The sequence below is a fragment of the Typopeltis vanoorti genome, chromosome 1 (genome assembly GCF_054136105.1).
Source record: "Typopeltis vanoorti isolate ZY-2024b chromosome 1, IOZ_Tvanoo_1.0, whole genome shotgun sequence".
NCBI classification, from domain to species: domain Eukaryota; kingdom Metazoa; phylum Arthropoda; class Arachnida; order Uropygi; family Thelyphonidae; genus Typopeltis; species Typopeltis vanoorti.
Genome location: NC_143549.1, coordinates 78,763,498 through 78,791,060, shown reverse-complemented (window position 1 = coordinate 78,791,060; position 27,563 = coordinate 78,763,498). Strand labels below are relative to the sequence as shown.

The 27,563-nt window shown below is 35.4% G+C and overlaps 1 protein-coding gene across 1 annotated transcript in view; it reads left to right on the top strand.

The window, feature by feature from the left end:
- LOC150110121 (uncharacterized) overlaps positions 1-27,563 on the top strand; it is a 443,476-nt gene that overhangs the window by 114,186 nt on the left and 301,727 nt on the right. The window contains 1 exon segment of the mRNA XM_090397974.1: positions 9,505-9,733. Coding sequence (XP_090254100.1) covers positions 9,505-9,733 — 229 coding nt within the window.

Sequence of the window (27,563 nt, the reverse complement as noted above, 5' to 3'; positions counted from 1 at the left end):
GAGGGACAACGGATGCAATATTTGTGCTAAGGCGATTGATGGAGAAATATAGAGAGAGAGATGCAAGTGGATCTGCACATGGTGTTTATAGATCTGGAAAAGGCATACGACAGAATGGCCAGGCAGGAGGTATGGAGGTGTATGAGGAAGAAGGGGGTGTCGGAGAAGTACGTGAGGTTGGTGAAAGAGATGTATGAGGGAACAGAAACTCAGGTCAGGTCTAGTGTCGGCATGACAGAAGGGTTACCTATTGTCGTAGGGCTACACCAAGGGTCAGCTCTGAGCCCCTACCTCTTTGACCTGGTCATGGATGTACTAGTGGAGGATGTCAAGAAGGAGGCACCATGGAGCATGCTGTTTGCCGATGACATTGTTCTATGCGAATCATCCCGAGAGAAGCTTGAAAATACCCTGGAAGAGTGGAGAAAGGCATTGGAGGAGAGCGGCATGAGAATTAACTGGATGAAGACTGAATATATGTCAACGGGGAGTGACGAGGATATCGTCATACGACTCCAGGGTGAAAGGCTAATTTCAGGGAAGAAATTCAAGTACCTTGGGTCGGTTGTCGAGAGGAATGGTAGCCTGGATGAGGAAATACAGCACCGAATAACATGCAGTTGGATGAATTGGAGGAAGATGAGCGGGGTCCTGTGCGACAAGAGAGTGAGTTGTAAGAGGAAAGGAAAGCTCTATAAGATGGTGGTGAGGCCGGCGATGCTCCATGGTGTGGAGACGTGGCCTATAACCAAGGCACAGGAGAGGAAGATGGAGGTAGCGGAGATGCTGATGTTGAGATGGATGAGTGGTGTGACAAAGAAGGACATGATAAGGAATGACTACAGCAGAGGGACGGTTAAGGTGGAACCAATTGGCAAGAAGATACAAGAAAGTAGGCTGAGGTGGTTTGGACATGTTGAGAGGAAGGGTGAGGAGTATGTTGGTAAACGAGTGGAGTATATGGAGTTGGAGGGAAGGAGGAAAAGAGGCAGGCCCAAGCTCAGGTGGAGGGATAAGATGACAGAGGATCTTAGGGAGAAAGGATGGAGTCCGAAGGATGCTCTGGACCGGAGAACTTGGAAAAGGAAGGTTAAAGAGTGGTGCACCGACCCCGTTTAACATGGGATAAGGCAGAGTGAAAGAAGAAGAAAGTACAATTATAACAGTTAAATTAAAAACAAATAGAAGCTATTTAATTGTCATAGGAATATATGCTCCTGAAGAAACTAGAAAAGAGAATGATGTTTGGAGAATATATTAAGAAAATATAGAGAATATATATGAGTGTGTGTGTGTGTGTGTGTGTATATATATATATATATATATATATATATATGAGTATACAGAGGATTTGAAATAAGAAGTGATCACTATTTAGTTATCAGCGAGATAAAATTGAAAAGAAGAGTGTAAGAAAGTTTTAAAACAAATCAAGGTTGAGCAGCTTTCAGAGGTGAACTGTAGACTCAAATACACAATATCAATGAAGAAAAAATAAAAGAATTTGAAAAGAACCAAAAAGAACCGAACCTTGCAGATTCAATGGCAAATCTTGAAGAAAACATTGATTCAGCCAGAGAGGCATGTGGTCAGATTGTGTGCAAGGATAGAAAAATCAGAACTCCATGGTGGACACAGGAAGTTAAAGAGACAGTGAAGAAAAAGAAGAAAGCATATGAAAAGTTCCTGGCAAGTAAGTCAGCTTGTGCTCTTGGAGAATACAGAGAAATGTGCAAGAAGCAATGTGTAAAACAAGCTAAACAAAAGTCATGGGAAGACTTTGGTAACAACATAGAAAATATGAGAAAGGTGGCAAAATATTCTGGAGGCTGTTTAAAAAAAAAAAGTTTAGAAATGGAGGAAAAGGTACTGTAAAAGGAATCAGAAATGATAAAGGTGACATGAAAATTGATGATAAAGATATTCTTGATCGAGTAATTACTTTGAAAGGCTACTAAATGAAATAAGCAGTGTCAGCATGATGGTAGAAAACTCCCAACAGGAATGCAGTCAGGAATACATCTCCATACTTGAAGTAGAAAAAGTCATCAAAAACCTGATAAGTGGAAAGGTAGCTGGAATAGATGAAATTTGGCTAGAAACGCTCATATATGGAAGTATAAAAGTTTTAAAGTGGATGCATTGCATAATTCAGAAAGCCTGGTGTAAAATTGTGTATAGAAGGATTTTTATACAAAAATACCTTCTAGACCGATTTTACTGGTAGACGAAATTGTATTCAATAACTTGTGATTAATCAGCAAAACTTTTTATAGTTATATAGAAATAAATATTTTATTTCTATAAAATATTTATTTTAAAGTAATATAGAAATAAATTTTTGTGAATTGTTAAATAGTGTAACCGCCAAATTTTGTAAAAGAACAAAGATAGTTAAATGTGAAATAATTTGTGTCAAAAGAAAGTTTCAGACAAAGATATTTCCAGACAGATTATCTTGTTAACTTATGACATAGGGCAGTTACAATCACGAAGGTCAAATATACGGAGGTTTCCCGCCTTAATGCAACGATGGAAAAAAAGGTGGTGGGTGCAGACCCACAAAATACCCAAGGGATTAACATGTTGCAGAATCCAAGGTCAAATGAGGCAGATAAAAGGGGGATTGCTGCGATGACACAGAACAATGGGGACATGACGAGAGGTTACCCCGACAGAGATGATGAGAGTTGATACGGTGATGCAGGTTACGAGTTACGATGTATGCTACGAGGGTTACGGCAACAGAGGTCAGAGGTTACAGAGTCGCAACGAAGTTTTGCTGAACATTTTCAGGCGGAAGGCCATGCAGAAGGAGAGGCAGATTCGATATGTGTGACAGAATAAGTTTGTCTTCGTTCTGTTTTGGATCCAGGTTCAGGAAGGCTGCCCTAATTCAAGGTCAGAGTCCTGCATTCCAGCTGATAGATGCCAGAAGTGCGAGACAACTAATTTTTTTGGGGGGGGGGGAGGGGAGGGGAAGCTAGTTACCGGATTTTCATGACGCCAAGTTCCTGACGTTCGCAACGTAAGAAGTGATCTTGCAAAATCCCAGAAAAAGGTAGCAAAGAGCTTTCAAGAATCTATGAGAGTGGACTAGTATTTCAAAGTAAGGTTTTTATGTTGTTTTTACTAGAGACAGAATTGTGATGGTGATTTGTCTGAAGTTTTCTTTGTAATAATAATTGAGGACTATAGGCATTAAGCTAATCTTTGAATTGTCTTGTTCAGTTGTATGAGAAAAACCTTAGCATAATTTAAGGTGAAATATTATGTGCTTAATATTGATTGTATTAACTAAGCCTGCTTTTGTTTAGAATGGAAGAATTGCTCTGTGTGTATGATTAAGTGTTAACTAAAGAAATATCAAAGATGTTGTTTTACAAGGATTGTTTACCTAAGAGGTTTAATTGTATTTGTATTCATGAGTGGCTATTGAAGTATAGAGCTGGAGAATTAACTTGTAATTTTAGTAATAACCCTTTTGTACTTTCTTTGATTATGAATAAATTATTTTCTTGCTTAAATGATTTGCCTGATTCTTGCCTACCAATGCACTGCTCATAAAATTCGAATCTGTGTGTCCTAGAGTTGAATAGGCCATGACTGTAATATAGAAGTTTTACGTTGATAGATTTAGTATTAAGTAAGAGAGAAAGGTTCCGTGTTTTACTGAGTGTTTGTTTTTCTTTAGAAAGATATTCATCTCCTATTCACAAATTTTGGTGGTGCAGCTAGAAATCAAATAAATTTCCAAAATTCAATTTAGAAAAATGCAAGTTGTTCAGACAAAGAAATTGGCTCCAGCCAGAGGCAATTTCTTAGATCTGAAGGTTTTGCACACATGAACAATAATATTTGTGGCATTGAGACAAAAAGAGAAAGAGAGGATTGAAATTTAAGAGATTAAATCAAACAGTGTATTAAGAGCTCCGAGATACAACTGATTGAGTTAAAGTATAAAGTTAAAGTAAAATTTTGAAGATAAATTTTGAATAAGATTTAATAAAATGAAAGGAACCACATTTTACATTGGCAGCAGACAAAGATGAATAATAATATGACAAAAAAAATTACATAAATTTTACACTGGTCAGATTGTCGAATTCCAGATGATTGGAGCAGAGCTCTCATGGTCATCATCATGCATATCAAGGATTTAGGCTTAGCATGGCCTGTTCCGGCCTTAGAAGTATCGTTGAATCATTTAAGAGGACGTCCTGGTTTCTTTTTCCTAATGACTCTTTTTTCTTTTTTTTCCTTTTTTTTAAATTTTTTCTTTTTTTTAATTTCTTTTTCCTAAAAGCTCTCATAGTACCCATCTATATAAAGGGAAATAAAACAATGTGAGAATTACAGAGGTATTTCCCTACTGAGTGTTCCTTGTAAGATTTATGCAAGTATACTTGAGAAATGCCTAAGAAAAATTGTGGAAGTGAAGCTTGGTGAAGAACAAGTTGGCTTCAGGCCAAATAAAGGTTGCCAGGATCAGATTTTCACTTTAAGACTGATAGTTGAGAAATCTTGGGAATATAACAAGGTTTGTATTTAAGTTTTGTTGATTTTGAAGAGTGTTCTTCTTTGCCAAGAAGAACACTCTTCAAAACACTACTTATAGGTGTAAACGGGACATTTTATCAAACAATATAATCTATACATAGTGTAATATAATAATATAAAACAATATATATGTATATATATAAATAAATAAAACAATATAATCTATGCAAGTCTGCAGGCGTCTGAGGGAGAAGAAGGTACCGGAGAAATATATCAGGTTGGTGCAGGAGGTGTACAGAAATATGAAGACAAGAGTTCAAACCTGCTTGAGAGAGATAGAAAGTTTTCCAGTGACAGTTGGCTTGCATCAAGGGTCAGCATTAAGTCCGTTCCTGTTTAATATTGCGATGGAGGTGGTAAGAGAAGACGTGCCTTGGACTATGTTGTATGCAGATGACATCTTGCTGTGTGCAGAATCAAGAGAAGAAGTGGCAGCCAAACTGGACAGTTGGAGGAAAGTACTGGAAGAGAGGGGTATGAGACTGAGCAGAAGTAAGACCGAGTATATGTGTTGCAAAGTGGATGGCAGCCAGGAGACAGATCTGGAGCTGGAAGGAAATGTCATTAGGAAGGTCAGTGACTTTAGATACGTAGGTTCAACAATGAAAGAGGATGGTGAGGTTGAGAAGGAAGTGGGATGCAGGATGGAGGAACTGGAGAGAGATGGCTGGAGTGCTATGTGATAAGAGGGTGCTGATCAAACTAAAAGGCAAAATCTACAGGACAGTAGTGAGGCCAGCTATGACGTATGCTTTGAGAACTGTGGCCCTGAGGAAAAATAACATCAGCAGGATGGAGGTAGCAGATATGAGAATGCTTAGGTGGATGTGTGGTGTGACCAGAAAGAATCATCTGAGAAATGACTATATAAGGGGAATGGTGAAAGTTATGAACTTGGGAGCAAAGATACAGGAGGCAAGGTTGAGATAGTTTGGTCATGTGATGAGAAGGGAGGAAGAGTATGTGGGAAGAAAGGTCATGCAGATGGATGTGCAGGGGAAGAGAAAGCTCTGGCAGCTAAAGAAGAGATGGAGAGAGATGGTGGAGGAGGACTTGAGGATGAAGAACTTGGATGTGGCTACAGCCCAAGACAGGAAGTTGTGGAGGAGACTCACCACAAATAGCAACCCTACTTAAGTGGGAAAAGCTGCAGAAGAAGAATCTATGCAATATTTAAAGGAGGTATTTTTCTCAAACAACCTTCCTGGTGTGCAATAAGGGTGCACAATATCTCCGCTGTTATTCATTATTTATATGGATCACATTGTGAAAGAAAGTGGTATTCTATCTAATATCAAAATTGGTGATGTTAAGTTTAGCTCTTTACTTTATGCAAATGATGTCTGTATAAATCCAGTATAAGTCTGCAAGATTCCCTGATTAAATTGAATAATTGTTGTAATAAATTTCGTAAGAAAATCAGCAATAAAAAGACAAAGATAGTGAAAATAGCAGAAACATTGAAAACATCAGCTGTATCCTGAATGGTGAACCTATAGAACAAGTAAAACATTTCAGCTATTTAGACATAATTTTTAGTGAAGGTAGTAAATTAAATATGGAAATAGACAACAGAATTAGTAAAGCTAGTATAATAGGAAGTCAGCTGAATAAATTTATATGGAATAAGAGAGAAATTAGTCAAAACACTAAATTAGCTTTATACAAGACAATGTTCAAATCAATTTTAACTTATGGATCTGAAAGCTGGGTTAGAAATATCATCATCATAAGATGTGGAAGCATTGATAAAGTTCGTAGCAAACTTCTTCGGATTGAACAGAAGGAATTAATCTTTGAGAGATTTTAATTTATCTAAATAAAATCTGAAACTGCTTAGATCTTATCTTCAAAAGTAGAACTTCAGGAATGAAAATTTTTATGTTGAGAAATAAAAACACAATCCTAGCTTCATGCTTTTGAGACAAACAATGCAATTTGTTACTGATGACCATGACTGATGCCAATCTTGTTTTCTAAAAAAAAAAAAAAAAAAAAGCATCTTTTTTGTGGATGATTTCTGAAAGAAGCTTAAAATTATGTTACATAATAAGTCTTTCATACCTCTCTTGCATGCAACAGATATGAAGGAGACTTGAAAATATACCTAAGTTGATAGATGTGATAAGGTTCGATGACTACCTTTGGAACAGCTGTCACATTTTAAAAGTAATTGCATTATTGCTGGACATGAAAAGATGCTTTATGGAACATTGCTGCTGCTGCTTTTGTGTTTATGGAATTTCAGAGTAGTGACGATAGAACATTACTAAAATTATACACAAATATAAATAACAAAATTTTTATAGACATACTAGGGGGCTCTGCCTACGACACCCAACCCCTGAGTTCCAGACTGGTAGGTTGGTTCTCCTTGAATTGTGATGACTCGAAAGGGGCGGGGACTCCACCCCCAGGTGCTTACCCCCCTCAAGTTCCAGACAAGTAGGCCAGTTCTCCTTGAATTCTGATGACTCGGCACTCAGGGTAGCCCCCGGGTTTCAAATAACTTGACAAAAAACATGACACAAAAACGATACAAAATTAATAATGGAAAAAACTCACGTACGAAGATTATTTAATAGTATAATTTTCGCCTGTGCATCACAGGCATTTTCAGTACATTAAGCTGAAATTAAATTTAATTTGAGCTTTATGTACTGAAGATGCCTGTGACACACAGGCGAAAATTATACTATTAAATAATCTTTGTACGTGAGTTTTTTCCGTTATTAATTTTGTATCGATATGTCTACTCATGGTATACCTCTTTTAAAACTTAATGACACAAAAACGTTACATAAAAAGGTTTATCATTTTATATATATATATATATATATATATATATATATATATATTCATTTTTCTAAATTAACTGACTTAAAACCCGAGAATTATAACACAATGACATTTATTTGAAAAAACGCAACATGTTTCGTCAAGAATGACTTCATCAGGCGATAAGAACATAGAAAGATATTAAAAGACACGAAATGAGTCCTCCAGATTCTTGAATTACTTAATCCACCATTCTTGTTAAGATTTGGATGATGTTTCAGCATCTCAAGCTTCCTTGAACTTTCTTTCAAACCAAGTTTTTGTAAAGTGTAGGGACTTGGTGCCTTTCTGGTTGCTTCTGTGACATGCTTGAAGTTCATGGTCTGACAGGCCTATTTCACTATAGTGGAAACACAGAAGTACTTCTTGTGGATATTTTTTTTTATGTCACTCTCATCCACAAAAAAGTTACAAGCCATAGCATAGTACATTAGTACTGTGGGCAGGCTAAGGATTTTTTAAAATATTTTTTATTTTTTTTGCATCGTTCAGAAAACCTGTAAAATCAGACATGGAATGTTTCCAAGCTACTTCAGGTCCCCAATAAATTTTGATTTTTTTTTTATCACAGTTTAATTTACAACACAAAGCACTAATAAGAAAATAAATAATATATTTGTTTACATAGTTGCTGATATTTCACTGATTTTCTATTCAGCATATTCAGAGCACAAAACACTGTCAGTTATGCAAGCAGCAACAATTAGTTAATAGTGGGAAACAGTTTAAAATTGTAATGGATAGCATAAAAAACTGTGGTGTCATCTATCATTGGATGCAAAGAGAGATTTACAAGCATTAATTTGAACCTAAAAAATTACCGACTCTCAGATTTTTGCTAAATTGATACAGCTATACTCGATTTTTGACAAAATATGCAAAATCCTACTTGCAATGCAAAAAAATTTACTCGCCCCAAATCCCCTCCCCTCTATTTTTTTAATAATACATCCCAATAAGCCAGTGGGAGTTCCACAAAATGATTAATAGTCTGTGTCATTGTTGGATAATTTTTTTTTTTAAATAAATAAATAATATTCTATTTTGTCTAGTCTGCAGCCACTTACCAGCTACCAAAATCTATTGACCATGGGTGAGTGGTCAAGAATGTTGTTTGTCAGTCCCTGGCCATATTGTTGAGGTTTAGTGAATATTTGTCAAGTAGTTGCTGCTGATTCCAAAAACAATGTCCTTGATTTGTAATATCTTCTTAGCACTTTTCTTCAATTTAATGCTGTGTGATGGGGGGGGGGGGGGTCTGCTAGTCCTGGCAAGGCATGGTCTGCTAGTCCTGACTTACCAAATAATGGTGTTAAACATATCCATAGTAAGCCATGTCACAAGTACAAGGCACTTCATATGCTCCTGAATGTGAATAAAGGAAGCTTATCCTTATGTGAATAGATCCCTGTCTGATATGTAGTTTGGAGTTGGTATTTATTAAACACTTTGAAAAGTATATCCAGCATCCAGCATGCTTAATAAATTTCAAATCCACAGCTTGTTGGGGAGCGGATTTAGCCACTCAGACAACCACTCTCGTCTTATACAGTAGATTTTTGTCTAGTTTGGATAGTGATCATGTGAGTATCTTTGCTCCTAAGTTCGTAACTTTCACCGTTCCCCTTATATAGTCATTTCTCAGATGATCCTTTCTGGTCACACCGCACATCCACCTATTGTTTTAATTTTATTTATTTTTTAAATATGTCCAATTACCCTGTAAAAGCTTCTGCCGTTATGTGTTGGTAACAAAAATAAAATCATAGCTAATTTTTGAACATAAAATAGTTCTTTTGCTGTTTCATGTTAGCCATTAATTAAAATTAACAAATTTTTAATGATAATAACTGATTAAAATTGAAACAAAAACATTGCCGAATAAAAGAAATGCCTATTTTTATTTTATTATATATATATATTTATTTATTTATTTTACAGGCTATACAAAAATGACACGAATGTTTAAACAGCATACATATATTGCTCATGTGATTAATTTAATAACCAAGAAACCTTTTTTTTTTGTCTTTATTATTGCAAATTATACCTAATTGGCCACATTTGTACTTAATTTCTTAATAATATATATATTATCTTTTAAAGGCCAACAATAAAAGATCTTCTTCAGCTTGATTTCTTTCAAGAAGAAATGGGTGTTAAAGTTGAATTTGTTAACAAAGAAGAAAGTATAACATTTAACAACACAAAAGTTGAACTGCGTCTTCGTGTTTTGGACCCTAAAAAGCGCAAGGACAAGCATAAGGAAAATGAAGCAATACAGTTTGAATTTGACATAGAAAGTGACAATGCTGATGAAGTTGCTCAAGCTATGGTATCCTGTTTTATTCTTTAATTTTTTAAAAAAATGTCTATTATATTATAATTTATAGAAATATAATATAATTTTTTGTATTATTTCCATCTAATACCATAGAGCAGGCCTGCACAACATGCAACCTGCAATGCTATTTATTTTGGCCCATCTGCCTGATTGAAATTAATCATACGGGGGAATATGAAATTAGACGATTTGAATTAAATTTTTACTAAGACTCTGCATGTTTACTTTCATGCGATTAATGTCACAATCATGTTTCTTTCAACTCGACAATAAATTGCATTTGGAGTTATTCCCACTGTCGTATTTAATAACAAATTATTACAATCGCTTTGAGGTTTTGTTAGTGCTAGTGTCGCTGGGGGGAATTCAAAGTTACATCTCCGTGATAACGACTTGATGTCTACGAACGGGAACGAATCGTATTACAAGAGTTGGCCGTGCCTTGACTGGCTTTGGCAGTGTAGTGGTTGAACTGTTATCATAACCTGCATTATTGTGAGTTTTACATCATTAGTTTTTTGTAATTAATATTGCCAATCTCGACACAATGAGCTTAACTAAAAAAGTGTAAAATAGATTCAGAACATCGAGCATTTAACCCTGAGTGGACAAACACTGAGAATAAGCATGATATTTTCAGTGAAATTATTAGTAAACTTTGTGTTTATGTTTAAGTGGTTTTTATTGAGAAATTTTGCAGCTATATCTGTTTGTAAATAATTTTGACTATAATTTTAATTGTAACTCTCTATAAAAAATTTAAATATGCATATTAATTAGTATTTACTGTAGACTTACTAACAAATTTACTTAAGTTTAGCTGCAGTAGACTAGTCTAAGATTCAAGATCCGAAGTGATCTGGCCCTTGGTCAGGTGGTCCAGTTGGATTTGGCCCTCAAAGACAATCAAGTTGTGCAGGACTGCCATAAAGAATGATTTTAAGGCTGTTTTTAAACTCAGTTTGTTACATCACTAACTCAATATTCAGTAAACATAAATAATTCACTCGTCATACCTTTTTTATATATAAAAAAATTCTACCCATTTTCAAATCTTTGATCCAAAATTTAATTCCTTCAATTCTAACTACTGACTGATAACTTAAATGTTGACTATGTATTGCTCTGTATAATGATTTATTCACCCCATATAATCGCAGGAATTTGTGAAAAGCTTTTCTCTATGCACCATGTCATTTGCCTTTTCCAGATCTACAAAACTTAAGTACAGATCACATTACACACACACACACACACACACACACACACACACACACACACACACACACACACACACACACACACACACACACACACTAGATACATTCATGAACTTTTTCTTCCTCACTCACTTCCCCAATGATTTTGTTAAAATCACCAGTTAAAACAGCCATTAATCTCTGTTCTAACCAGATACCCCTCACAGCACACAGCTTAATAACTGCCTGATCTTCTTACAGCAAAGTCAGTAAAATACATAATGCTCTGAAAAGGTTAGGGATGATTGGAGAATTAATACTAATTCTTCCTCCATCTCAAAATGCAGATTTATTTATTTATTTTAATGAATTCCACTGGTTAAAGTTTGTTACCCTACCATAACAGAGTGGCAGTCTCAGTCTGAACATTGAAAATCATCTATCACCTAAAAATGCCCATGCATATAGTGGATTTGAACCTAAAGCCAGTTGTTTGGATTGAGGAAATACTGTTCACTCATGTTACAGTATGCTGTCACTTTTTTTTTTTTTTGTGGTTTTACAAAAAAAAAAATAATAATAATAATAATAATATACTGTTCCTCTGATCTTCAGAATTGCAAACCATAAGTCATCTGACCTTAAAATTGCACTTTCCATGATTATGAGAGCTCCTATGCAGTTAGTCTGATTTTCATTACTTTTTAACAGTGACTCTCATTTCTTTGTGCATGTGGAAGTATACTAAACTACATTATAATGGCTTAAAAAATTATATCCATTACAATGTAATTTCAAAGAAAATTGGCTAATTATATATGGCAGTCAATAACAATATATATTTGTAACAATTTGTGTGAAAATTTATTTTATTTTATGGTGTTCACATATGCACTAAACATATTTAAATAACTTTCATGGCTTACTCATGTAACAAAAATCATATAGTGTTTAATCAAAAACTTCAATATATTTCATCTATCATTAATGTACGTCGTCAGGGAGACTGTTAACTACAATCAAAAGATCAATCAAAAATCTTTGAATGTAGCTAACAGTCTATCTCCCTGGTGATGTCCACATAATGCTAGATGAAATATATTGAAGTTTTTGAATAAATTCTATGTGATTTTTGTTACATTTGTAAGCTGTGAAAGTTATTTAAATATATAACAATAGCTGTCACTCTTGTTTGCAGTTACTCAGTTATTCAATATCATTGTTTTACCATTTTTTAGTGGTGACTCATTTGCTGATACTTGGCTACGAAGTATTGATTTCTAAAGCCATAGCAAAGACCACAAGTTGTTATATGCACTGTCTATTTTTGCCATTTTTGCACTATGCTACAGTAAGAAATTTTCTAGTGCAAACTTTGGTTGCTTGCTTGCTGTATGTTAGAATTCTAGTTATTTGTTCTTCCCTTGCTAAAAGATTTCTGTAATGTATAAATTGAAGCATTAATATATATTGCCCATTTCTACCATTTGTATATCACAGAACTAAAATACATATATTCTGTTTCTTTGTACAAATTTTCATTCCCTGTTAATTGCCTGTAGGAATGAAGTAGTGATCATTTGTATTGCTATCAGTTTGTTTATGCCATATATTTCTTAAATTAATTAAAATATTTCTTATTATTATTATTAACACGACCTCCATGGAGTCAAAAGACTCATCATGGGAGGCAAACAACTGCTACACACACAAAGCCTATCAAACCATGCTTTAAAACTCGTTCAATGTATCTTCAATCACCACAATGTCAGGCAACGCATTCCACTGACCAGCTACTCTCCATGCAAAGAACTTACTCCTTATATCCCTGCTCACACCTTCTTATACAACTTCCAGGTATGTAACCTTGTTCTATCCCTCTCTCCCCATTCTATGGAAATTTTTTTCCACATTAATTTGGTAAAAACTCTTTACCATAAATGTCTCAATCATATCCTCCCTCTCTTTTCTCTACTCACAAGGCTTTACAAACTGCATTCCCTCAATCTGTCCTCATATCTCACATCCCAAAGTTACAACCTTAGTCAATCTTCTCTGGATCCTTTCCGATATATCCTCATCACCTTTAAACCAGGCTCAATCAAGGCCTTGTACGATAGAACCAAAACATCTTTATTTCAAGAAGTTAAGGTCCTCTGCATCATTGCCACAATCTTGTGTGATGACTTCACGCCTTGTGCAGCATGACCTCTGAACTTCAGATCCTTGTCCACCACCACTCCATGGTCTCTTATCTCTTCAACTTATTCCCTCACTTCCTCCAAAATTTCCCTGCCAACTGTGTGTTTTGCATCCCATTGTTGCCTACCAAATTTCAGAACCTTACACTTTGCAACATTGAATTGACAGTTCCATATTGTTGCCCACTGTTAATTGGCATGAAGCAATGGTAATTTGTATTGACCATTAATTTCTTGAAGCTCTATATTTCTTAAAGTATTCAAGATGTTTATTTATTTGTTCTTAACTAGCAACCATTATTTCTCTGAATCCTGTTTTTTCCCACTTCATTTCTTTCCTATTTGTACAAAAAAAGTTGTAGAAAAAATACAAAACTAATAATGTTTTGTATATTTCTTTTATAAATCTTTTTCCCATACCATGTCCACTCTTTAATTTCACATTCCACACAAGAAGTTAGGCATTTTTTCTTACTTAATGTATTTTTTGTAAGTGTATTGTTTTTGTTTATATATTACAGTATGCATATATAATTGCTATTTTCTTCTCTCATATTTTATTTTTCAAAGCATATTATTTATGCTTATGTACTGCTATTTTTTTCTTTTGACCCAGGTAATATGCATTATTATCGTATATAATTAATTCAACTCCCCTACCATTATTTCCCGAATTCTGTATACCTTGCAATTACAGGAAAGTCAGAAAATGGATGATTGTGTAGGTTTAGCACTGTTGTGATATCAGTAGTCATGTTTAGCAGGGAGAGGCAGAAAGTCTTCTGATTTTGAAACTGCAAAAGATGGGATAGAAATCTTTCAAAAATTTTAAACAACAAATTAGAGTATCAGCTGAGTACTGCTGTTCAGCATATATGGTTACTGTTTTCTTGTCTTGTCACTGCTGCTGGCTCTCAAAAACACACTCTTTAAAATTGAAAAAAAAAAAAAAAAAAAAAATTCACTGATTGTTTCTATAAATAAGGTTTCTCCTTGTCATCTATACGAACTGGAAATTGCTTCCAGGAGTGAAAACTATTCCAGGAGTGGTTCACCCATCATTTGGTGCCAAAAAAACAACAGCACATTCTAAAAATCATAGAGTTTCAACAAACATTACCATAATCCAGTATATATCCTGCTTGTGAAGATGATTCACATTCAAATTTTTGTTTGCACATGCCTGCATAAAATAAGAATGAGAACAAGAATGCGATTTCATGTCAAGTATGACTTACGTTCTTCTCATTGAAAGAAACCTGTAATCATCATCAGTAGCTCACATGTTGATATATACACATACAATTATTATTATTCAGGCCTCCATGGAGTCAAGATACGCATTGTGGGAGGTCCTTCTTAGGAAACACAGTCTATCATACCTTGAACTCTTTGACGGTTCTTGCTCTAACCACTGTCTCTCTCTCTCTCTCTCAGGCAATGCATTCCACAGTTCAACCACCCTCCATGCAAAGAAACCACTCCTCACTCTCTTGCTCACAGCTTCCTTTCATAACTTCCAGGGATGGCTCCTTGTCATCCCTCCTTCCTGCCGTTCCACCAAGCAAAAGAACTCCTCCAATGTCTACCCTGTAACTCCCTCTCAACAGTTTAAAAGTCTCGATCATATCACCTCTCCTTCTTCTTCTATCCACCAAACTCTGCATTCTACATTCCCTCAGTTGATCCTCGTAACTGACATTGTACAGTCCTGAAGCAGTCTTTGTTATCTTCCTCTGTAGTACCCTTTCCAGTTAATTTATCTCCTTCAAATCCTGGGGACCAAATTTGAGAACAATAGTCTAAGTGTGGTCTGATCAGGGTCTTATACAATGGAATTATAATTCTTTTCTCTCTCTCTCTCTGCAGGTCAGCATCCTTCTCAGTATTGAAGCAATCCTCTGGGTTACCTTCACAACCTTTGCGATATGCTCCCTAAATTTCAGTTTTCTATCAATCATCACCCCCAGATATCTTGTCTCCCCTACTTCTTCTTCCAGTATAGCTGCTCCAATCGAGTATGCATCCTCCCATTGATATAAAGGTTGAACAATACAGGGCCCAGTACTAATCCTTGTGGAACCCCCCACTTGTAACCTTCTGTTTCCTTGATACTTCCCCACCTTACACAACTCCCTGATGCCTATCAGACAGCCAATCCTGAATCCAGTTGACTAACCCAACATCTAAACCCATGTGCTGCAACTTAAATATCAGCTTATCATACGGCACCCTGTCAAATTCCTTTGCAAAATCCAAAAAAATGGCAGTATATGTCTTTCCCTCATGAACTGCTCTTGTCACTTTATTATAAAAGGCAATCATATTACTAAAGCAAGAGCGCCTCTTAACAAATCCATGTTGATTCTCATAGATAACATTACCCTCATCTGCCCAATGCTGTATATATAGTCCCTCACTAACTTCTCCAAGACCTTCACAATTACTGATGACATATAAATTTGGCCAACGCACAATGTTGAATAAATTTTTAAAAAATAAAATGTGTTGTTGTGTAAAAGAGATTTTGTATTACAAAAAAAAAAAAAAAAAATAATTTAGATGTTTAATGTCGCTTGTTCCATTTTTGATGGCACGAAAGAGATTATCCTGTTTGAATTTCTATAACATATCAGGTTATTTACAGCTCAGCTTCAAAGACAATTTTGCAGTCTGCAGTAATTTATGTTTCCTTAAATTTAAGCACATTTACTGGACATCAGTTGAAATCATCTTGCAAAATAAATAAAAACAGCAAAAAAAAAAAAAGTATCAGTCCATTTGATACAGTTTCCTAAGAAACACATTATTGAAAATACTGGTTATAGTTTGCTTATGTGCACATCTGATTTGCACTTCTGGAAAAACTTTATTATGATTTCCTACTCCTAGAGTCAAAAACTGATTATTCAGTCAACAAAGCAATTTTTAATTAAAGAACCTAGGTAAACATTGCTGTGTTTAGTTTCTTTTTATTTATTTTTTTAATATAAAGAAAGGAATCACTTAAGGGTCAACTAGATAACTGGAACGACACCTCCACATAGCTTTTTTAAGAATGCCAGAACCAACTGTGGCTTTGACCTGATGTCCAATCCTCACTTCTCATGATGCACTCCATTAGTAGGTATCTACCTGGATAAACAAATGAAGATGGGCTGACAATTTTAAATTTATCCAACCAAATTGTATTTTGTATCGGCTTAAAAATAAAACGATGTTCTACATGATGAAGTTTCATGCCAGCTGGAGTGTTGTTGCTCTGTTCAATAAGATTCCCTGCTCTTTTCATCAGAGAATAGTGAAACATCAGCTGATGTTGAGATGGAACTCCAGCTCAACATCACCAAAATTGAAGATGGACACCATAAATGTAAGAAGTGTCAACAGAACTGATGGAAGAATATAGAAGTACCACATTGGCATAATTGTTATTATTGAAACAAAGAAGACAAAAACAAGTGAACTACTTCTAAATAACTGCAGATATTCAGGCAATAATGATCAGGAAAAAGGAGTGGTTATGATGTTCTTAAATGATTAAACACTATTAAGTAGAGTGAAACAGCAAACGTTAAAATGGGGAATTGTATAATGAGTGTTTGTGCTATGGTCAGAAACAGTTCTACTGAAAAAGAAATGGAGGAATTTGAGTCATTAAAGAAAGCAGGCTGACATTAGGATGGAAAAGATGGTCCTTGTTTGGGAGCTAAAAAGCACAACAGGAAGCAATACAGAAATGTTTTTGGAAAATTTAGAGAAAAGAGTAAATAATAATAGTAAATACCCATGGATTTCTGTTTAGAACTTGGACTAGTTATCATTAATACCATGTTCCAACATAGAGATGTCTACGAATACACTTGGAGAGAAGATACAATAAATAAGAAAAGTCTCATTAACTGTGTTATTATCAATAGTGACATTTTAGGCTGGTTCAAGACAGAAGAATATACTGCAGATTTGAAATAGGAAGTTGAAAGTTTTTTCACTTGGTTATATCATAAATTAAAGATGCAAAGAAATGATATTCTTGGTTTAATCCTTTATCCAAGTGTGAGTAAATAAAGTTTGTGCATGAAGTACCTTCATAACTGGGCTTCTTGTATATAGGGGCTAATGACTTCACATCAAATGCCTTAGTATCCCATAATGCATAGCTCCCACCCACCTTTCGAATGTATATAATACTGTGCATCAGGGGAAGGGCCACTACCCAGAATGGTTTTGACCTTGATTATTATTATTATTTATATAGGCACTCCATGAAGTCAAGACTCCTTTTTGGAGACCCACTATCCATTAACACAATACCTATCAAGTACAGGGTGGTCCAACATGTACCTACCAAATTTAATGCTGTATTATTCCTGAATGTGGAGGATGTCTGTTTGAATAGCCAAGATTTCGCACTCGATAGATGAAATTTAGCTCCTCCAAAGTCTTTGGATTGTTCTAATACACTTTGTCTTTGATATGCCCCATAAAAATAAAAAATAAAAAAAAATCCAAAGGATTGAGGTCTGGTGAATAAGGTGGCCAGTCAGTTCCGCTTCTGTGACATTCCCACAGAAACGTTTTCAGAAGCTGGAAAATGGATTCTGTGCGATGGGGACGAGCACCATCTTGCAGAAAAAGTGACCAGAAAAGAAGCTCCTTCAGAGTTTCTTTTCTGGCCTCACTGGCCAGAAAAGAAACTCTGAAAGAAAGGAATGAAATTGTTTTCAAGCAAATTTCAATACCTCAGTACAGATACAGTCCCCTCAGTAAAAAAACAGGTCCAAAAATGCCGACTTTTGACAAGGCACACCACACAGTCGCACATTTTGGGTGAAGACTTGAATTAACTAAAACATGCGGATTTTCTGATCCCCATATTCGCCGGTTCACGAACCCATCAAGCCAAAAGTGAAAATCAGATGAGAAGGGTCAATTTCTTGGTTTTCAATTCTTTTGATCATTGCATTAGCAAAGTCCAATCTTGCTGTCATGTTAACCTCTGTGAGAGGCTGTTGGGTCTGGAGTTTATAGGGAAACAAATGAAGATCTTCCTTGAGAATTTGCTGAAGACCGCTGCATTTGATCACTAACACCTGAGACACTCTCCTGGTAGACTTTTTTTTCGGACTTCTTTCAAATATTTCCCAAACTTTTTCAATGTTTCTTTCAGTCCTTGCTGTCGAAGGCCTGCCACTTTTAGAGTGATTATCTAACACTGACCCAGTCTTGCAAAATTTCTTGACGAGGTTTGATATTGTGTGCTTGTCTGGTCCAACTTTGACACCAAACTTTACCTGAAATACTTTTGTAACCTTTTCGGGGCTTTCTGATGATAAAATGTACTCTTTGATGATGAATACCAACTGCACAGTAGTGTAGGCTGACATTTTTCATACCCTGCAAAATGAAAAGAAAACACAAATGAAACACAAATGGCTTGATGACTATAATGTGTCGGTCAAGTTTTTGTTTCTAATTATACCAGCTAATTGCAGAGAAAATTGGATTTAAACATTTTGGGCCACCCTGTATCTCCTTAAAGTTATTCACTGTTGGGGTGCTCCCCAACTGCCTCTGGCAATCCATTCCACTCTTTAAGAAAAGAACCTAGCCTGCACACCTTTACTAACCACACTCTTGGACAGCTTCCAAGTGTAACCTCTTGTTTTCCTCCCTACTCCCCATGTATTGAAAATTTTCTTCCATGTCAATCTTAGTGTCCCTTTAGTAACTTATAAGTTTCTATTATATCCCCTCTCCTTCACCTGTCAGCTAAACTCTGCACCCTACACACCCTCAGTCTATTCTCATAGGAAATATTCTACAGACCTGTCACCAACTTTGTCACTTGTCTCTGAATCTTCTCCACCACCTCCTGATCCCAAGAAAATCAGGGGACCAAATCTGTGCATGCACAGTAATCAACATGTAGCCAAATCATAGCCTTATCTTTACTTGTCTGTGTGCTCTTCAGCATCCAAATAACCATCTTTATTTTGCCAACTCTTGCAATATATCCTTTAAATTTCAAATTCCTACCTTCATCAATTTCCTATAATCTAGTACCCTTAATATGTAATCTTTTCATCCCGAAGCATTTCATTTCAAAAGCCAACACCTTTTTTCCTCTCTGTTTCTTTTTTAAGATTCAAATTTCTACTCCATAGAGAGCTGTTGGTAGTACTGTATTATGCTTTCGTATAATTTTCTTTTTAGAATTGTAGGAATTCTGTTGTTTTTCCGAATTTATTAAGTTTATTCATCATTGACCATGCTTTGGAGAGTTTTATTGTTGGTATGTCACTTAAATTTGAAGTCATATATGCTCCTAGGTAATTAAAACAGTTAACTTATTTTATAGTTTCCTGATTAAGTATCTGTATATCTTCCAGATTTCTTACGGTTTTCATTATCTTTGTTTTACTTGAATTTATAATCATATTATAATTTCTGCAGATTACTTGTAATTTTGCAAGCTGGTATTGGGGATTTGATTTGTTATATGTTATTATTACTACATCATCTGCATATATGATGTGTTTGTGATTGATCTTCCATTGATTTTTACTCCCTTTGTTGAGGACAGTGTTTCATTTAGTTCTTGGATGAAAATGTTAAAAAGGCATAGGGAGAGTGTGCACCCTTGCATAACTTCTCGCTTGATTTCAAGTTTTTTAGTTGTGATATTTTTATATTGAATGACTGCACTTTGTATGCTGATAATAGTTTGAAACAAATCTTAGTGTTTCAAAGTCTGTTTTTCTTTGTTAATATTTGAGTAAGTTTTCCTCTATTGATGGATTCAGATACTTGTTTAAAATCCACAAAACAGCAATTAAGGTCTCTCTCTCTCTCTCTTTTCCATGGCAGTTTTGGCCAGACTATGAAGAGTAAACGTATTGTGTGTTTGTTAATTGACAAAAGTATTGTCAATTGTTGACCTGTATTTTTCTAAAGTCAGCTTCTTCTATTAGCTGTTTGTAAATGTTATTTATGCAATTCTGTATTATTCTTACAAAGAGTTTGTGAGAGTGGCAAAGAAGAGTACTTGGTCTTTAATTTGTATATTTTTGAACGTTCCCCCTTTTTTTTTTATGTATAGGCATGATTTTGCCTATTTTCCAATCATTTGGGATAGTTCCAGTGACAAGAATATTATTGAAAAGTTTAGTTAGTTGTTTAATTAGATCAATTTCACCATTGTTATAGAACTGTGATGGTATTTCATAAATTCCTGGTGCTTTTGATGATTTCGTTTGATTAAGTGAAAGGATTGCTACTTTCTCTAGAATTATGGGTGCTGTATCTTTCTCACTGGTTGGTATATGTGAGTGAAAGCTTTTATCTTTAACGATATTAGAGAAGTAATTGTACCAGATGTGTTCCATTTCTCTAATATTTCCATTTACCTTATCTTGCAAATCTTTCATCATGAGAGTTGAATGAATGTGGTTTTTGGTAATCTCTTTAACTGCAGAGTAGAGAAATTTCGAGTCATGATGTAAATAGGCTTCTGTACATTTGTTGTCTTTATCATCCAGCCAATCTATTTTTGCATTTTGGCACACCCTTTTTAGTTGGTTTTGTAGGCTTCCGTAATATATTCTATTTTGGTCATTGTAGAGTTTATCCAGATGTTTATAAGCCTGTCTTTTCTGCTCTCATAATCTCATCTCAAGTGCAGTGATTATTTAATTTTATTGCTTTTTTCTAAAAATCTGTCAGCTAAGTTGGTTATAATATTCAGAAAATTTCCATTCATTTTCATTGTTAACATCTTCTGTGTTTTGTGTTTCTTTTATACAATAGTCTCCCCTTATCTTCTGGTTTGCTTTCTATGGTTTCAGTTACTTGCGGTCAACCCCAGTCCAGAAATAAACAATTCATAAGGTTTAAATTGTGCACTGCCTGAGTAGCATAATGAAATAGTGTGCTGTCTTCTTGGGATGCAAATCATCCCTTTGTCCAGCGTATCCACACTGTATACACTACCAACCTCTTAGTCACTTAGTGGCCGTCTTGGTTATCAGATCGGCTGTTGTGGTATTGCAGTGTTTGTGTAACCTTTATTTTACTTATTAATGGCCCCAAAATGCAAGAATAGTGATCCTGGCAATTCTGATATGCCAAAGAGAAGCCATAAAGTACTTCCTTTAAGTGAAAAGGTGAAAGTTCTCAACTTCATAAGGAAAGGGAAAAAAAATTCATATGCTGAGGTTGCTAAGATTTATGTGAATTCACATAAATTTTATTACAGTATATTCTTATAATTGTTCCATTTTATTATTTGTTATTGTTGTTAATCTCTTACTGTGCTAATTTATAAGCTAAACTTTATCATAGGTATGTATGTATTGGAAAAAACATAGTATATTATATATGATTCGGTGCTATCTGCGGTTTCAAGTATTTCAAGAAAAACATAGTATATTATATAGGGTTCTGTGCTATCTTCAGTTTCAAGTATCCACTGGCGTTCTTGGAACGTATCTCTTGCAGATAAGGGGAGGACCACTGTACATCGATTGATCTCATTTTGATATGCTGTTTTCACAGAATCCAAAGAGAATTTTTCCAGATTTGGTTTGAAGTTTTTTTATTTAATTTGTTTCTTATTTTGTGAAATTTTAATCGAATCTTGGTAGATAAAAGTTCATGATCTCTATCCAGTTCAGCACTACGGAGGATTTTGACATTCAAAACAGAGGATTTTACAGTTTTGCGAATCTGAAAGTAATCTATGCAGTTTTTAGTATTTGAGTCGGTAAAGTCCAAGTGTATTTGTTGGCAGGTCTATGGTGAAACATGGTGTTTGCAACTATGAGATTATTTTTTCTACAGAAATCAAGCAGATACTCTCCTCTCTCATTTCTTGTGTCAATTTCAAATTCACCATCATGCATCATCGATTCGAATACATCATGCATGTCATCTGGATATTGTATAACTTTGGCACTAAAATCACCCACGATTATTAGCCATCTATGTTCTATCAATTTCCTCTTGTAGTTGTTGATCAATATTATTAAATCAATATGATCTTCTTCTGAATGTGAAGAATCAGGTCCACCTGCTTCTATTATTTTAATAAAAGGTTTTCTGTAAAAGGGGTGCGAGATGATAAAGGTGGCATGAAAACGAGAGAAAAAGATATCCTTGAAATATGGAGTAATTACTTTGAAAAACTGCTAAATGAAACAAGCAGTGATGACAGCACAGTGGTAAAAAACACTGACCAGGCATGCAGTCAAGAATACATATCCATACTTGAAGTAGAAAAAGCCATCAAAGGCTTGAAATGTGGAAAGGCAACAGGAGTAGATGATATTCGACCAGAAATGCTGAAGTATGGTGGTATAAGAGTCTTGCAGTGGCTGCACTGCATAGTTCAGAAGTGCAGTGCAGCCACTGCAAGACTCTGAACTATGCAGTGCAGCCACTGCACTGCATAGTTCAGAAGGTCTGGATAGAGGGAAGAATTCCCGATGATTGGAGTAGAGCTCTCATAGTACCCATATATAAAAGGGAAATAAAACTGAATGTGAGAATTACAGAGGTATTTCCCTACTGAGTGTTCCTGGCAAGATCTATGCAAGTATACTTGAGAAACAGTTGAGAAGAATTGTGGAAGAAAAGCTTAGTGAAGAACAAGCTGGATTCTCAGGCCAAATAGAGGCTGTCAGGATCAGATCTTCACTTTACAACAAATAGAGGCTGTCAGGATCAAATCTTCACTTTACGACAAATAGTCGAGAAAGCATAGGAATATAACAGAGATCTGTATTTAAGTTTTGTCGATTTGGAGAAGGCATATGACAAGGTGCCAAGAGAGAAGCTATTCAATAAGCTGGAGTTATATGGTGTCAATGAGGCATTATATCAAGCAATACTTAGTCTTTATTTGAGTTGTAAGTCAGCAGTTAGAATTGAAGGAAGTACAGGAAGATGGTTTAATGTTAAATCTGGTGTGAGACAAGGATGTACATTATCCCCTCTGTTATTCATTATCTATATGGATCACATTATGAAGGAAAGTGGTATTAAAAATGATATCGAAATTGGAGATGTTAATGTCAGCTCTTTGCTTTATGTGGATGATGTTATGCTTCTAAATAAATCTGCTACAAGTCTGCAAGATTCTCTGAATAATTGAATAGCTGTTGTAATAGATATGGTATTGAAGGTCAGCAATAAAAAGACAAAGACAATGAAAATAGGCAGAATCATTTGAAAATGTCAACTGTGTTGTGAATGGAGAACCTATAGAACAAGTAAAACATTTCGGCTACTTAGGCACAATTTTTACTGAAGATGGTAAATTAAATATAGAAATAGACAACAGAATCAGCAAGGCTGGTAGTATGGTGGGAAGTCAATTGAATAAATTCATATGGAATAAGAGAGAAATTAGTCGGAACACTAAATTAGCTGTATACATAACAGTGTTCAAACCAGTTTTAACTTATGGATCTGAGAGCTGGGTCAGAAGTAAAACACTTGACCAAAGACTAGAAACCACAGATATGAGAGTCCTGAGAAAGATTATAGGCGTGAACAGATGGCATCAATGGCAATATCATATTAAAAATGAGGATATTAGGAAAGAACTTGACATTGTCAGCATCCAGGAATGCATTAGCAGAGCTAATCTCAGGTAGTATGGTCACTTAAACAGAATGGGCGAGGAAAGATTAGCAAATCAAGTGTTCTCTGCCAGGTTATCAGCAAAACGACCCAGAGGAAGACCAAGATATAGGCGGATTGATACGGTACAAAGTGCCTTAGATGATAGAAATATAAGATCTGATAATGTTGGAGTCTTGACAATTAACAGACTGATTTAGAGGAAAATTGTAGATAGGAAGTTAGTAATGATGTAATTTTTTTCATGTAGTACTATCCTGTACACCCCTTGAGGGTACATGGCAGGAATTTGATGATGATGATGATGATGAAGGTTTTTCTTTCTTTTGCTTGTAGTCTAATGGCTATGATTCCGAATGAAATGGATTTAATTTCTATAACACTGTGGGAAAGTGATCTATGGACTATCACAGTTACTCCCTCTCTGTGTCCCAAATCATTCCTGCCCGAGTAATATAATATTGAATGTTTCTGATTTATACAGCCTTGTCCAGTCCTGTGTGTTTCCAAAAAGACTCGCAGCACTCCATTTAAATCTCTTCAGCTCTTTCTCCATTAAATACATCTTACCAGGTTTGTACAATATCTGAAGGTTTATAGTAAGTAAATGAATGTAGTGAATGGATTTTGCCAGCCACAAACCAATATTTTACCCTGTATCTCTGTGACATAAGATTGGATGCATCATCTTCTCCATATACAGTATTATCAGCACTTCTTTTAGCAATCTAATCCATATTGCTATATATTAAACAATTCAATTTCATGTGTTGTTATTCTTAGAATTTTCCTAAATGTCAGATCTGCAGATCAGTTTAATTGTCTGTAGCGATAACCTGTTGCAAGGGCCCAACCATATGTTGATTCTGTAGATATGATCTGATAGCAGAAATAAGAACCAAAGAATATCTGTCACATCTAAATATATCATTGGTTCACATCATCCTAATGTAATCCTTCTCTATTCAAAAAGGTTCAGAAGGTTTGGCAGGACCCCCCCCCCCCCCCCACAAAATCTGCCGATATTCTTGTTAAAACCATCACGTCAGCAACACTCTGAAAAAAAATAGAGAGCGCAACATTGCACTTTTCTAACAGTCAACTGTTCCAGAGGTATGTTATCAGAATGGGATCTTCTTGATGTTCTGAATTAAGAGATATGCTCAGAAGTTAAAGATCAGGGAGTGACAGACATGAGACACATTCTGATATGTAGGGAGCTTTCTGACCAGGATTATCATTACTTTTGATAATCAAAAGGTTTCGAAATCAAGTTACTTTTAATTTCCAGACCCCTACATTGATAAAAGCAGGATTCTCTATTCTCCTGGTAAACCATCCCTAATCCGCTAAGTTGCTTTAAATGTCGGAAATATAGGCATGCCTCAGAACTGCCTGTCATTGCTCTTCCAAATGTATCCATTGTGGTAGCAAAAAGTATAATAATAAATTTTTCTCTGCAAAGAAATCCTAATGTGCCAGTTTTGAGGGAGACCATCCAGCCTACTCATGAGCATATGAAAGAATGAAAAAAAGAGATACAAAAGATAACACTCATTCTAAAATCTTCTTACACTGAGAAGGTGGCTATGAAAATATCAAAAACAACACAAATTCACTCTCCATCTAATAATTTCAACATAATTTAACTTTATGATTGTGACTGCCTCGCTTAGGATCATATTAATCACCCAACTTAGTGTGCTTCACTTCTGAAATGACTCCAAAAAAAAAAAAGGACTCCTGCTGAATAAAAATCCATTTATTATGAAAACTATGGCAAGAACATTACTGAAAGAAAAATTCTCTCTCTCTCTCTCTCTCTCTATATATATATATATATATATATATACAGGGTGTTCGGGATAAATTTGACAGTTTCGTAAGGAAAAAGAAAATCTTCTTTGTATCTATTAAATTTAATGAATTGACAAAAAAACATTACAGGCAGAGTTAATTACAATACTATCAACAAGATTTACTCAAAATAACCACCATTAGCATCGATCACAGCTTCAATTCTGCTTCGGAACCTCGAACAAGCTGATGCTACAGTCTCCCTGGGAAGGGCCGCAAAAACTGTTTTAATTTTATCCATTAACTGGGCTTTTGTATTACTGGAAGTGCGATTGGTGTCTTTTTCAACTGTGCCCCATACAAAATAATCCATGGGGTTAAGGTCTGGGGAGTTTGGAGGCCAAACATTTGGACTGGTGAAGTCGTAGAAATTTTCAGACAACCATTTTTGACTTTTCCCAGAGGTGTGGCAAGGGGCCGAATCCTGCTGCCATACATACGGCCTACCATTGGCTACCCTTGTTATCCAGGGCTTGACTACAGTTAGCAACTCCACGAACAAAGCCCGAATTCCAATGCCAGGGTTCTTCAACACCTGTTCCTGCAGATTTGCGAGGAATTCTGCTGTACGAACGCAATCAGATCGTCTGCTAGGGATCTTTCTTCTTGCTACATCCTCGTAGTCACCATTGCAAGTCTCTAGTTCATGCCTGATTGTTTTTACTGTATTCAGGGAGCATTGGGCAGCAGTCGTAATATCCTTATTTTGATGGCGGGCACGAATCATCATGATACAAGTTATTCTCTTCCATGATTCAGGTGGGTTCCAGCTATCCATCCTTTCTGACATCTTGTATATGAATGAAGAAGGGTCCAAACTTTTAAATGAAGAGAAGTGTGTGTTAATACATGTAACTTACGGAAAAATATAATTAATTATAAATATGTCAAATTTATCCCGAACACCCTGTATATATATTAGGGTTACCAAATAATTTTATAAGCTTGGTTATTTAACTCCTAACCCCAAGTATGCAAACAATTAAGTTTGCACCTGAAACATAGTTCAAGTCTGAAGATGGTACAACACCAGGGCAACTCATTGTAAAGGTGGGTAAAGCTCTGATCACTATTCTTAGTATTTTCCCATAATATAAAGCACATCTCACTAAAAGATGTATATTGCAATGCATTATGGGTGGGGTCACTATCCAGACCGGTTTCAACCTTTTTTGAGGTCTCCTCAGTGAGAAGACCCTAAATACCAAGGGTTTTAGTAATACAGAGCCTTATCAACTTTACCTATAGAAGTTGCTGCAAGGTGTTTTTATTTTTAATAAGAATCTCTAGAGGAGTATAGATGTAATTCATTTTTTAACTTGGGGATACCGTATATTAGGGTTACCAAGTAATTTTATAAGCTTGGTTATTTAACTCCTGTTTACTCCTACATCTTTTAGTGAGATGTGCTTTACATTATGGGAAAATACTAAGAATAGTGATCAGAGCTTTACCCACCTTTACAATGAGGTTGCCCTGGTGTTGTACCATCTTCAGACTTGAACTATGTTTCAGGCGCAAACTTAATTGTTTGCATACTTGGGATTAGGAGTTAAATAAACAAGCTTATAAAATTACTTGGTAACCCTAATATACAATATCCCCAAGTTAAAAAATGAATTATATATATATATATATATATATATATATCATAATGCACCATATCATCCACAGAAAATACCAATATTCACTAAATATAAATTAAACCCAGAACTAATTGACATAATATAAGGATTAGCTATAGTATTCAACACTAAATATGAGGATAATCTTGAATGGCAGGCAGTATCAAGTAGAGTGACATGGCAAATATCAGAATGGAGAACTAGACAATGAGACTTATTTGTGCCTATGGTCTCATCCTACAGCAGGGTCTACTAAGGTAGAAGTGGAGGAATATTTTGGCTTTAGAGAAAGCAA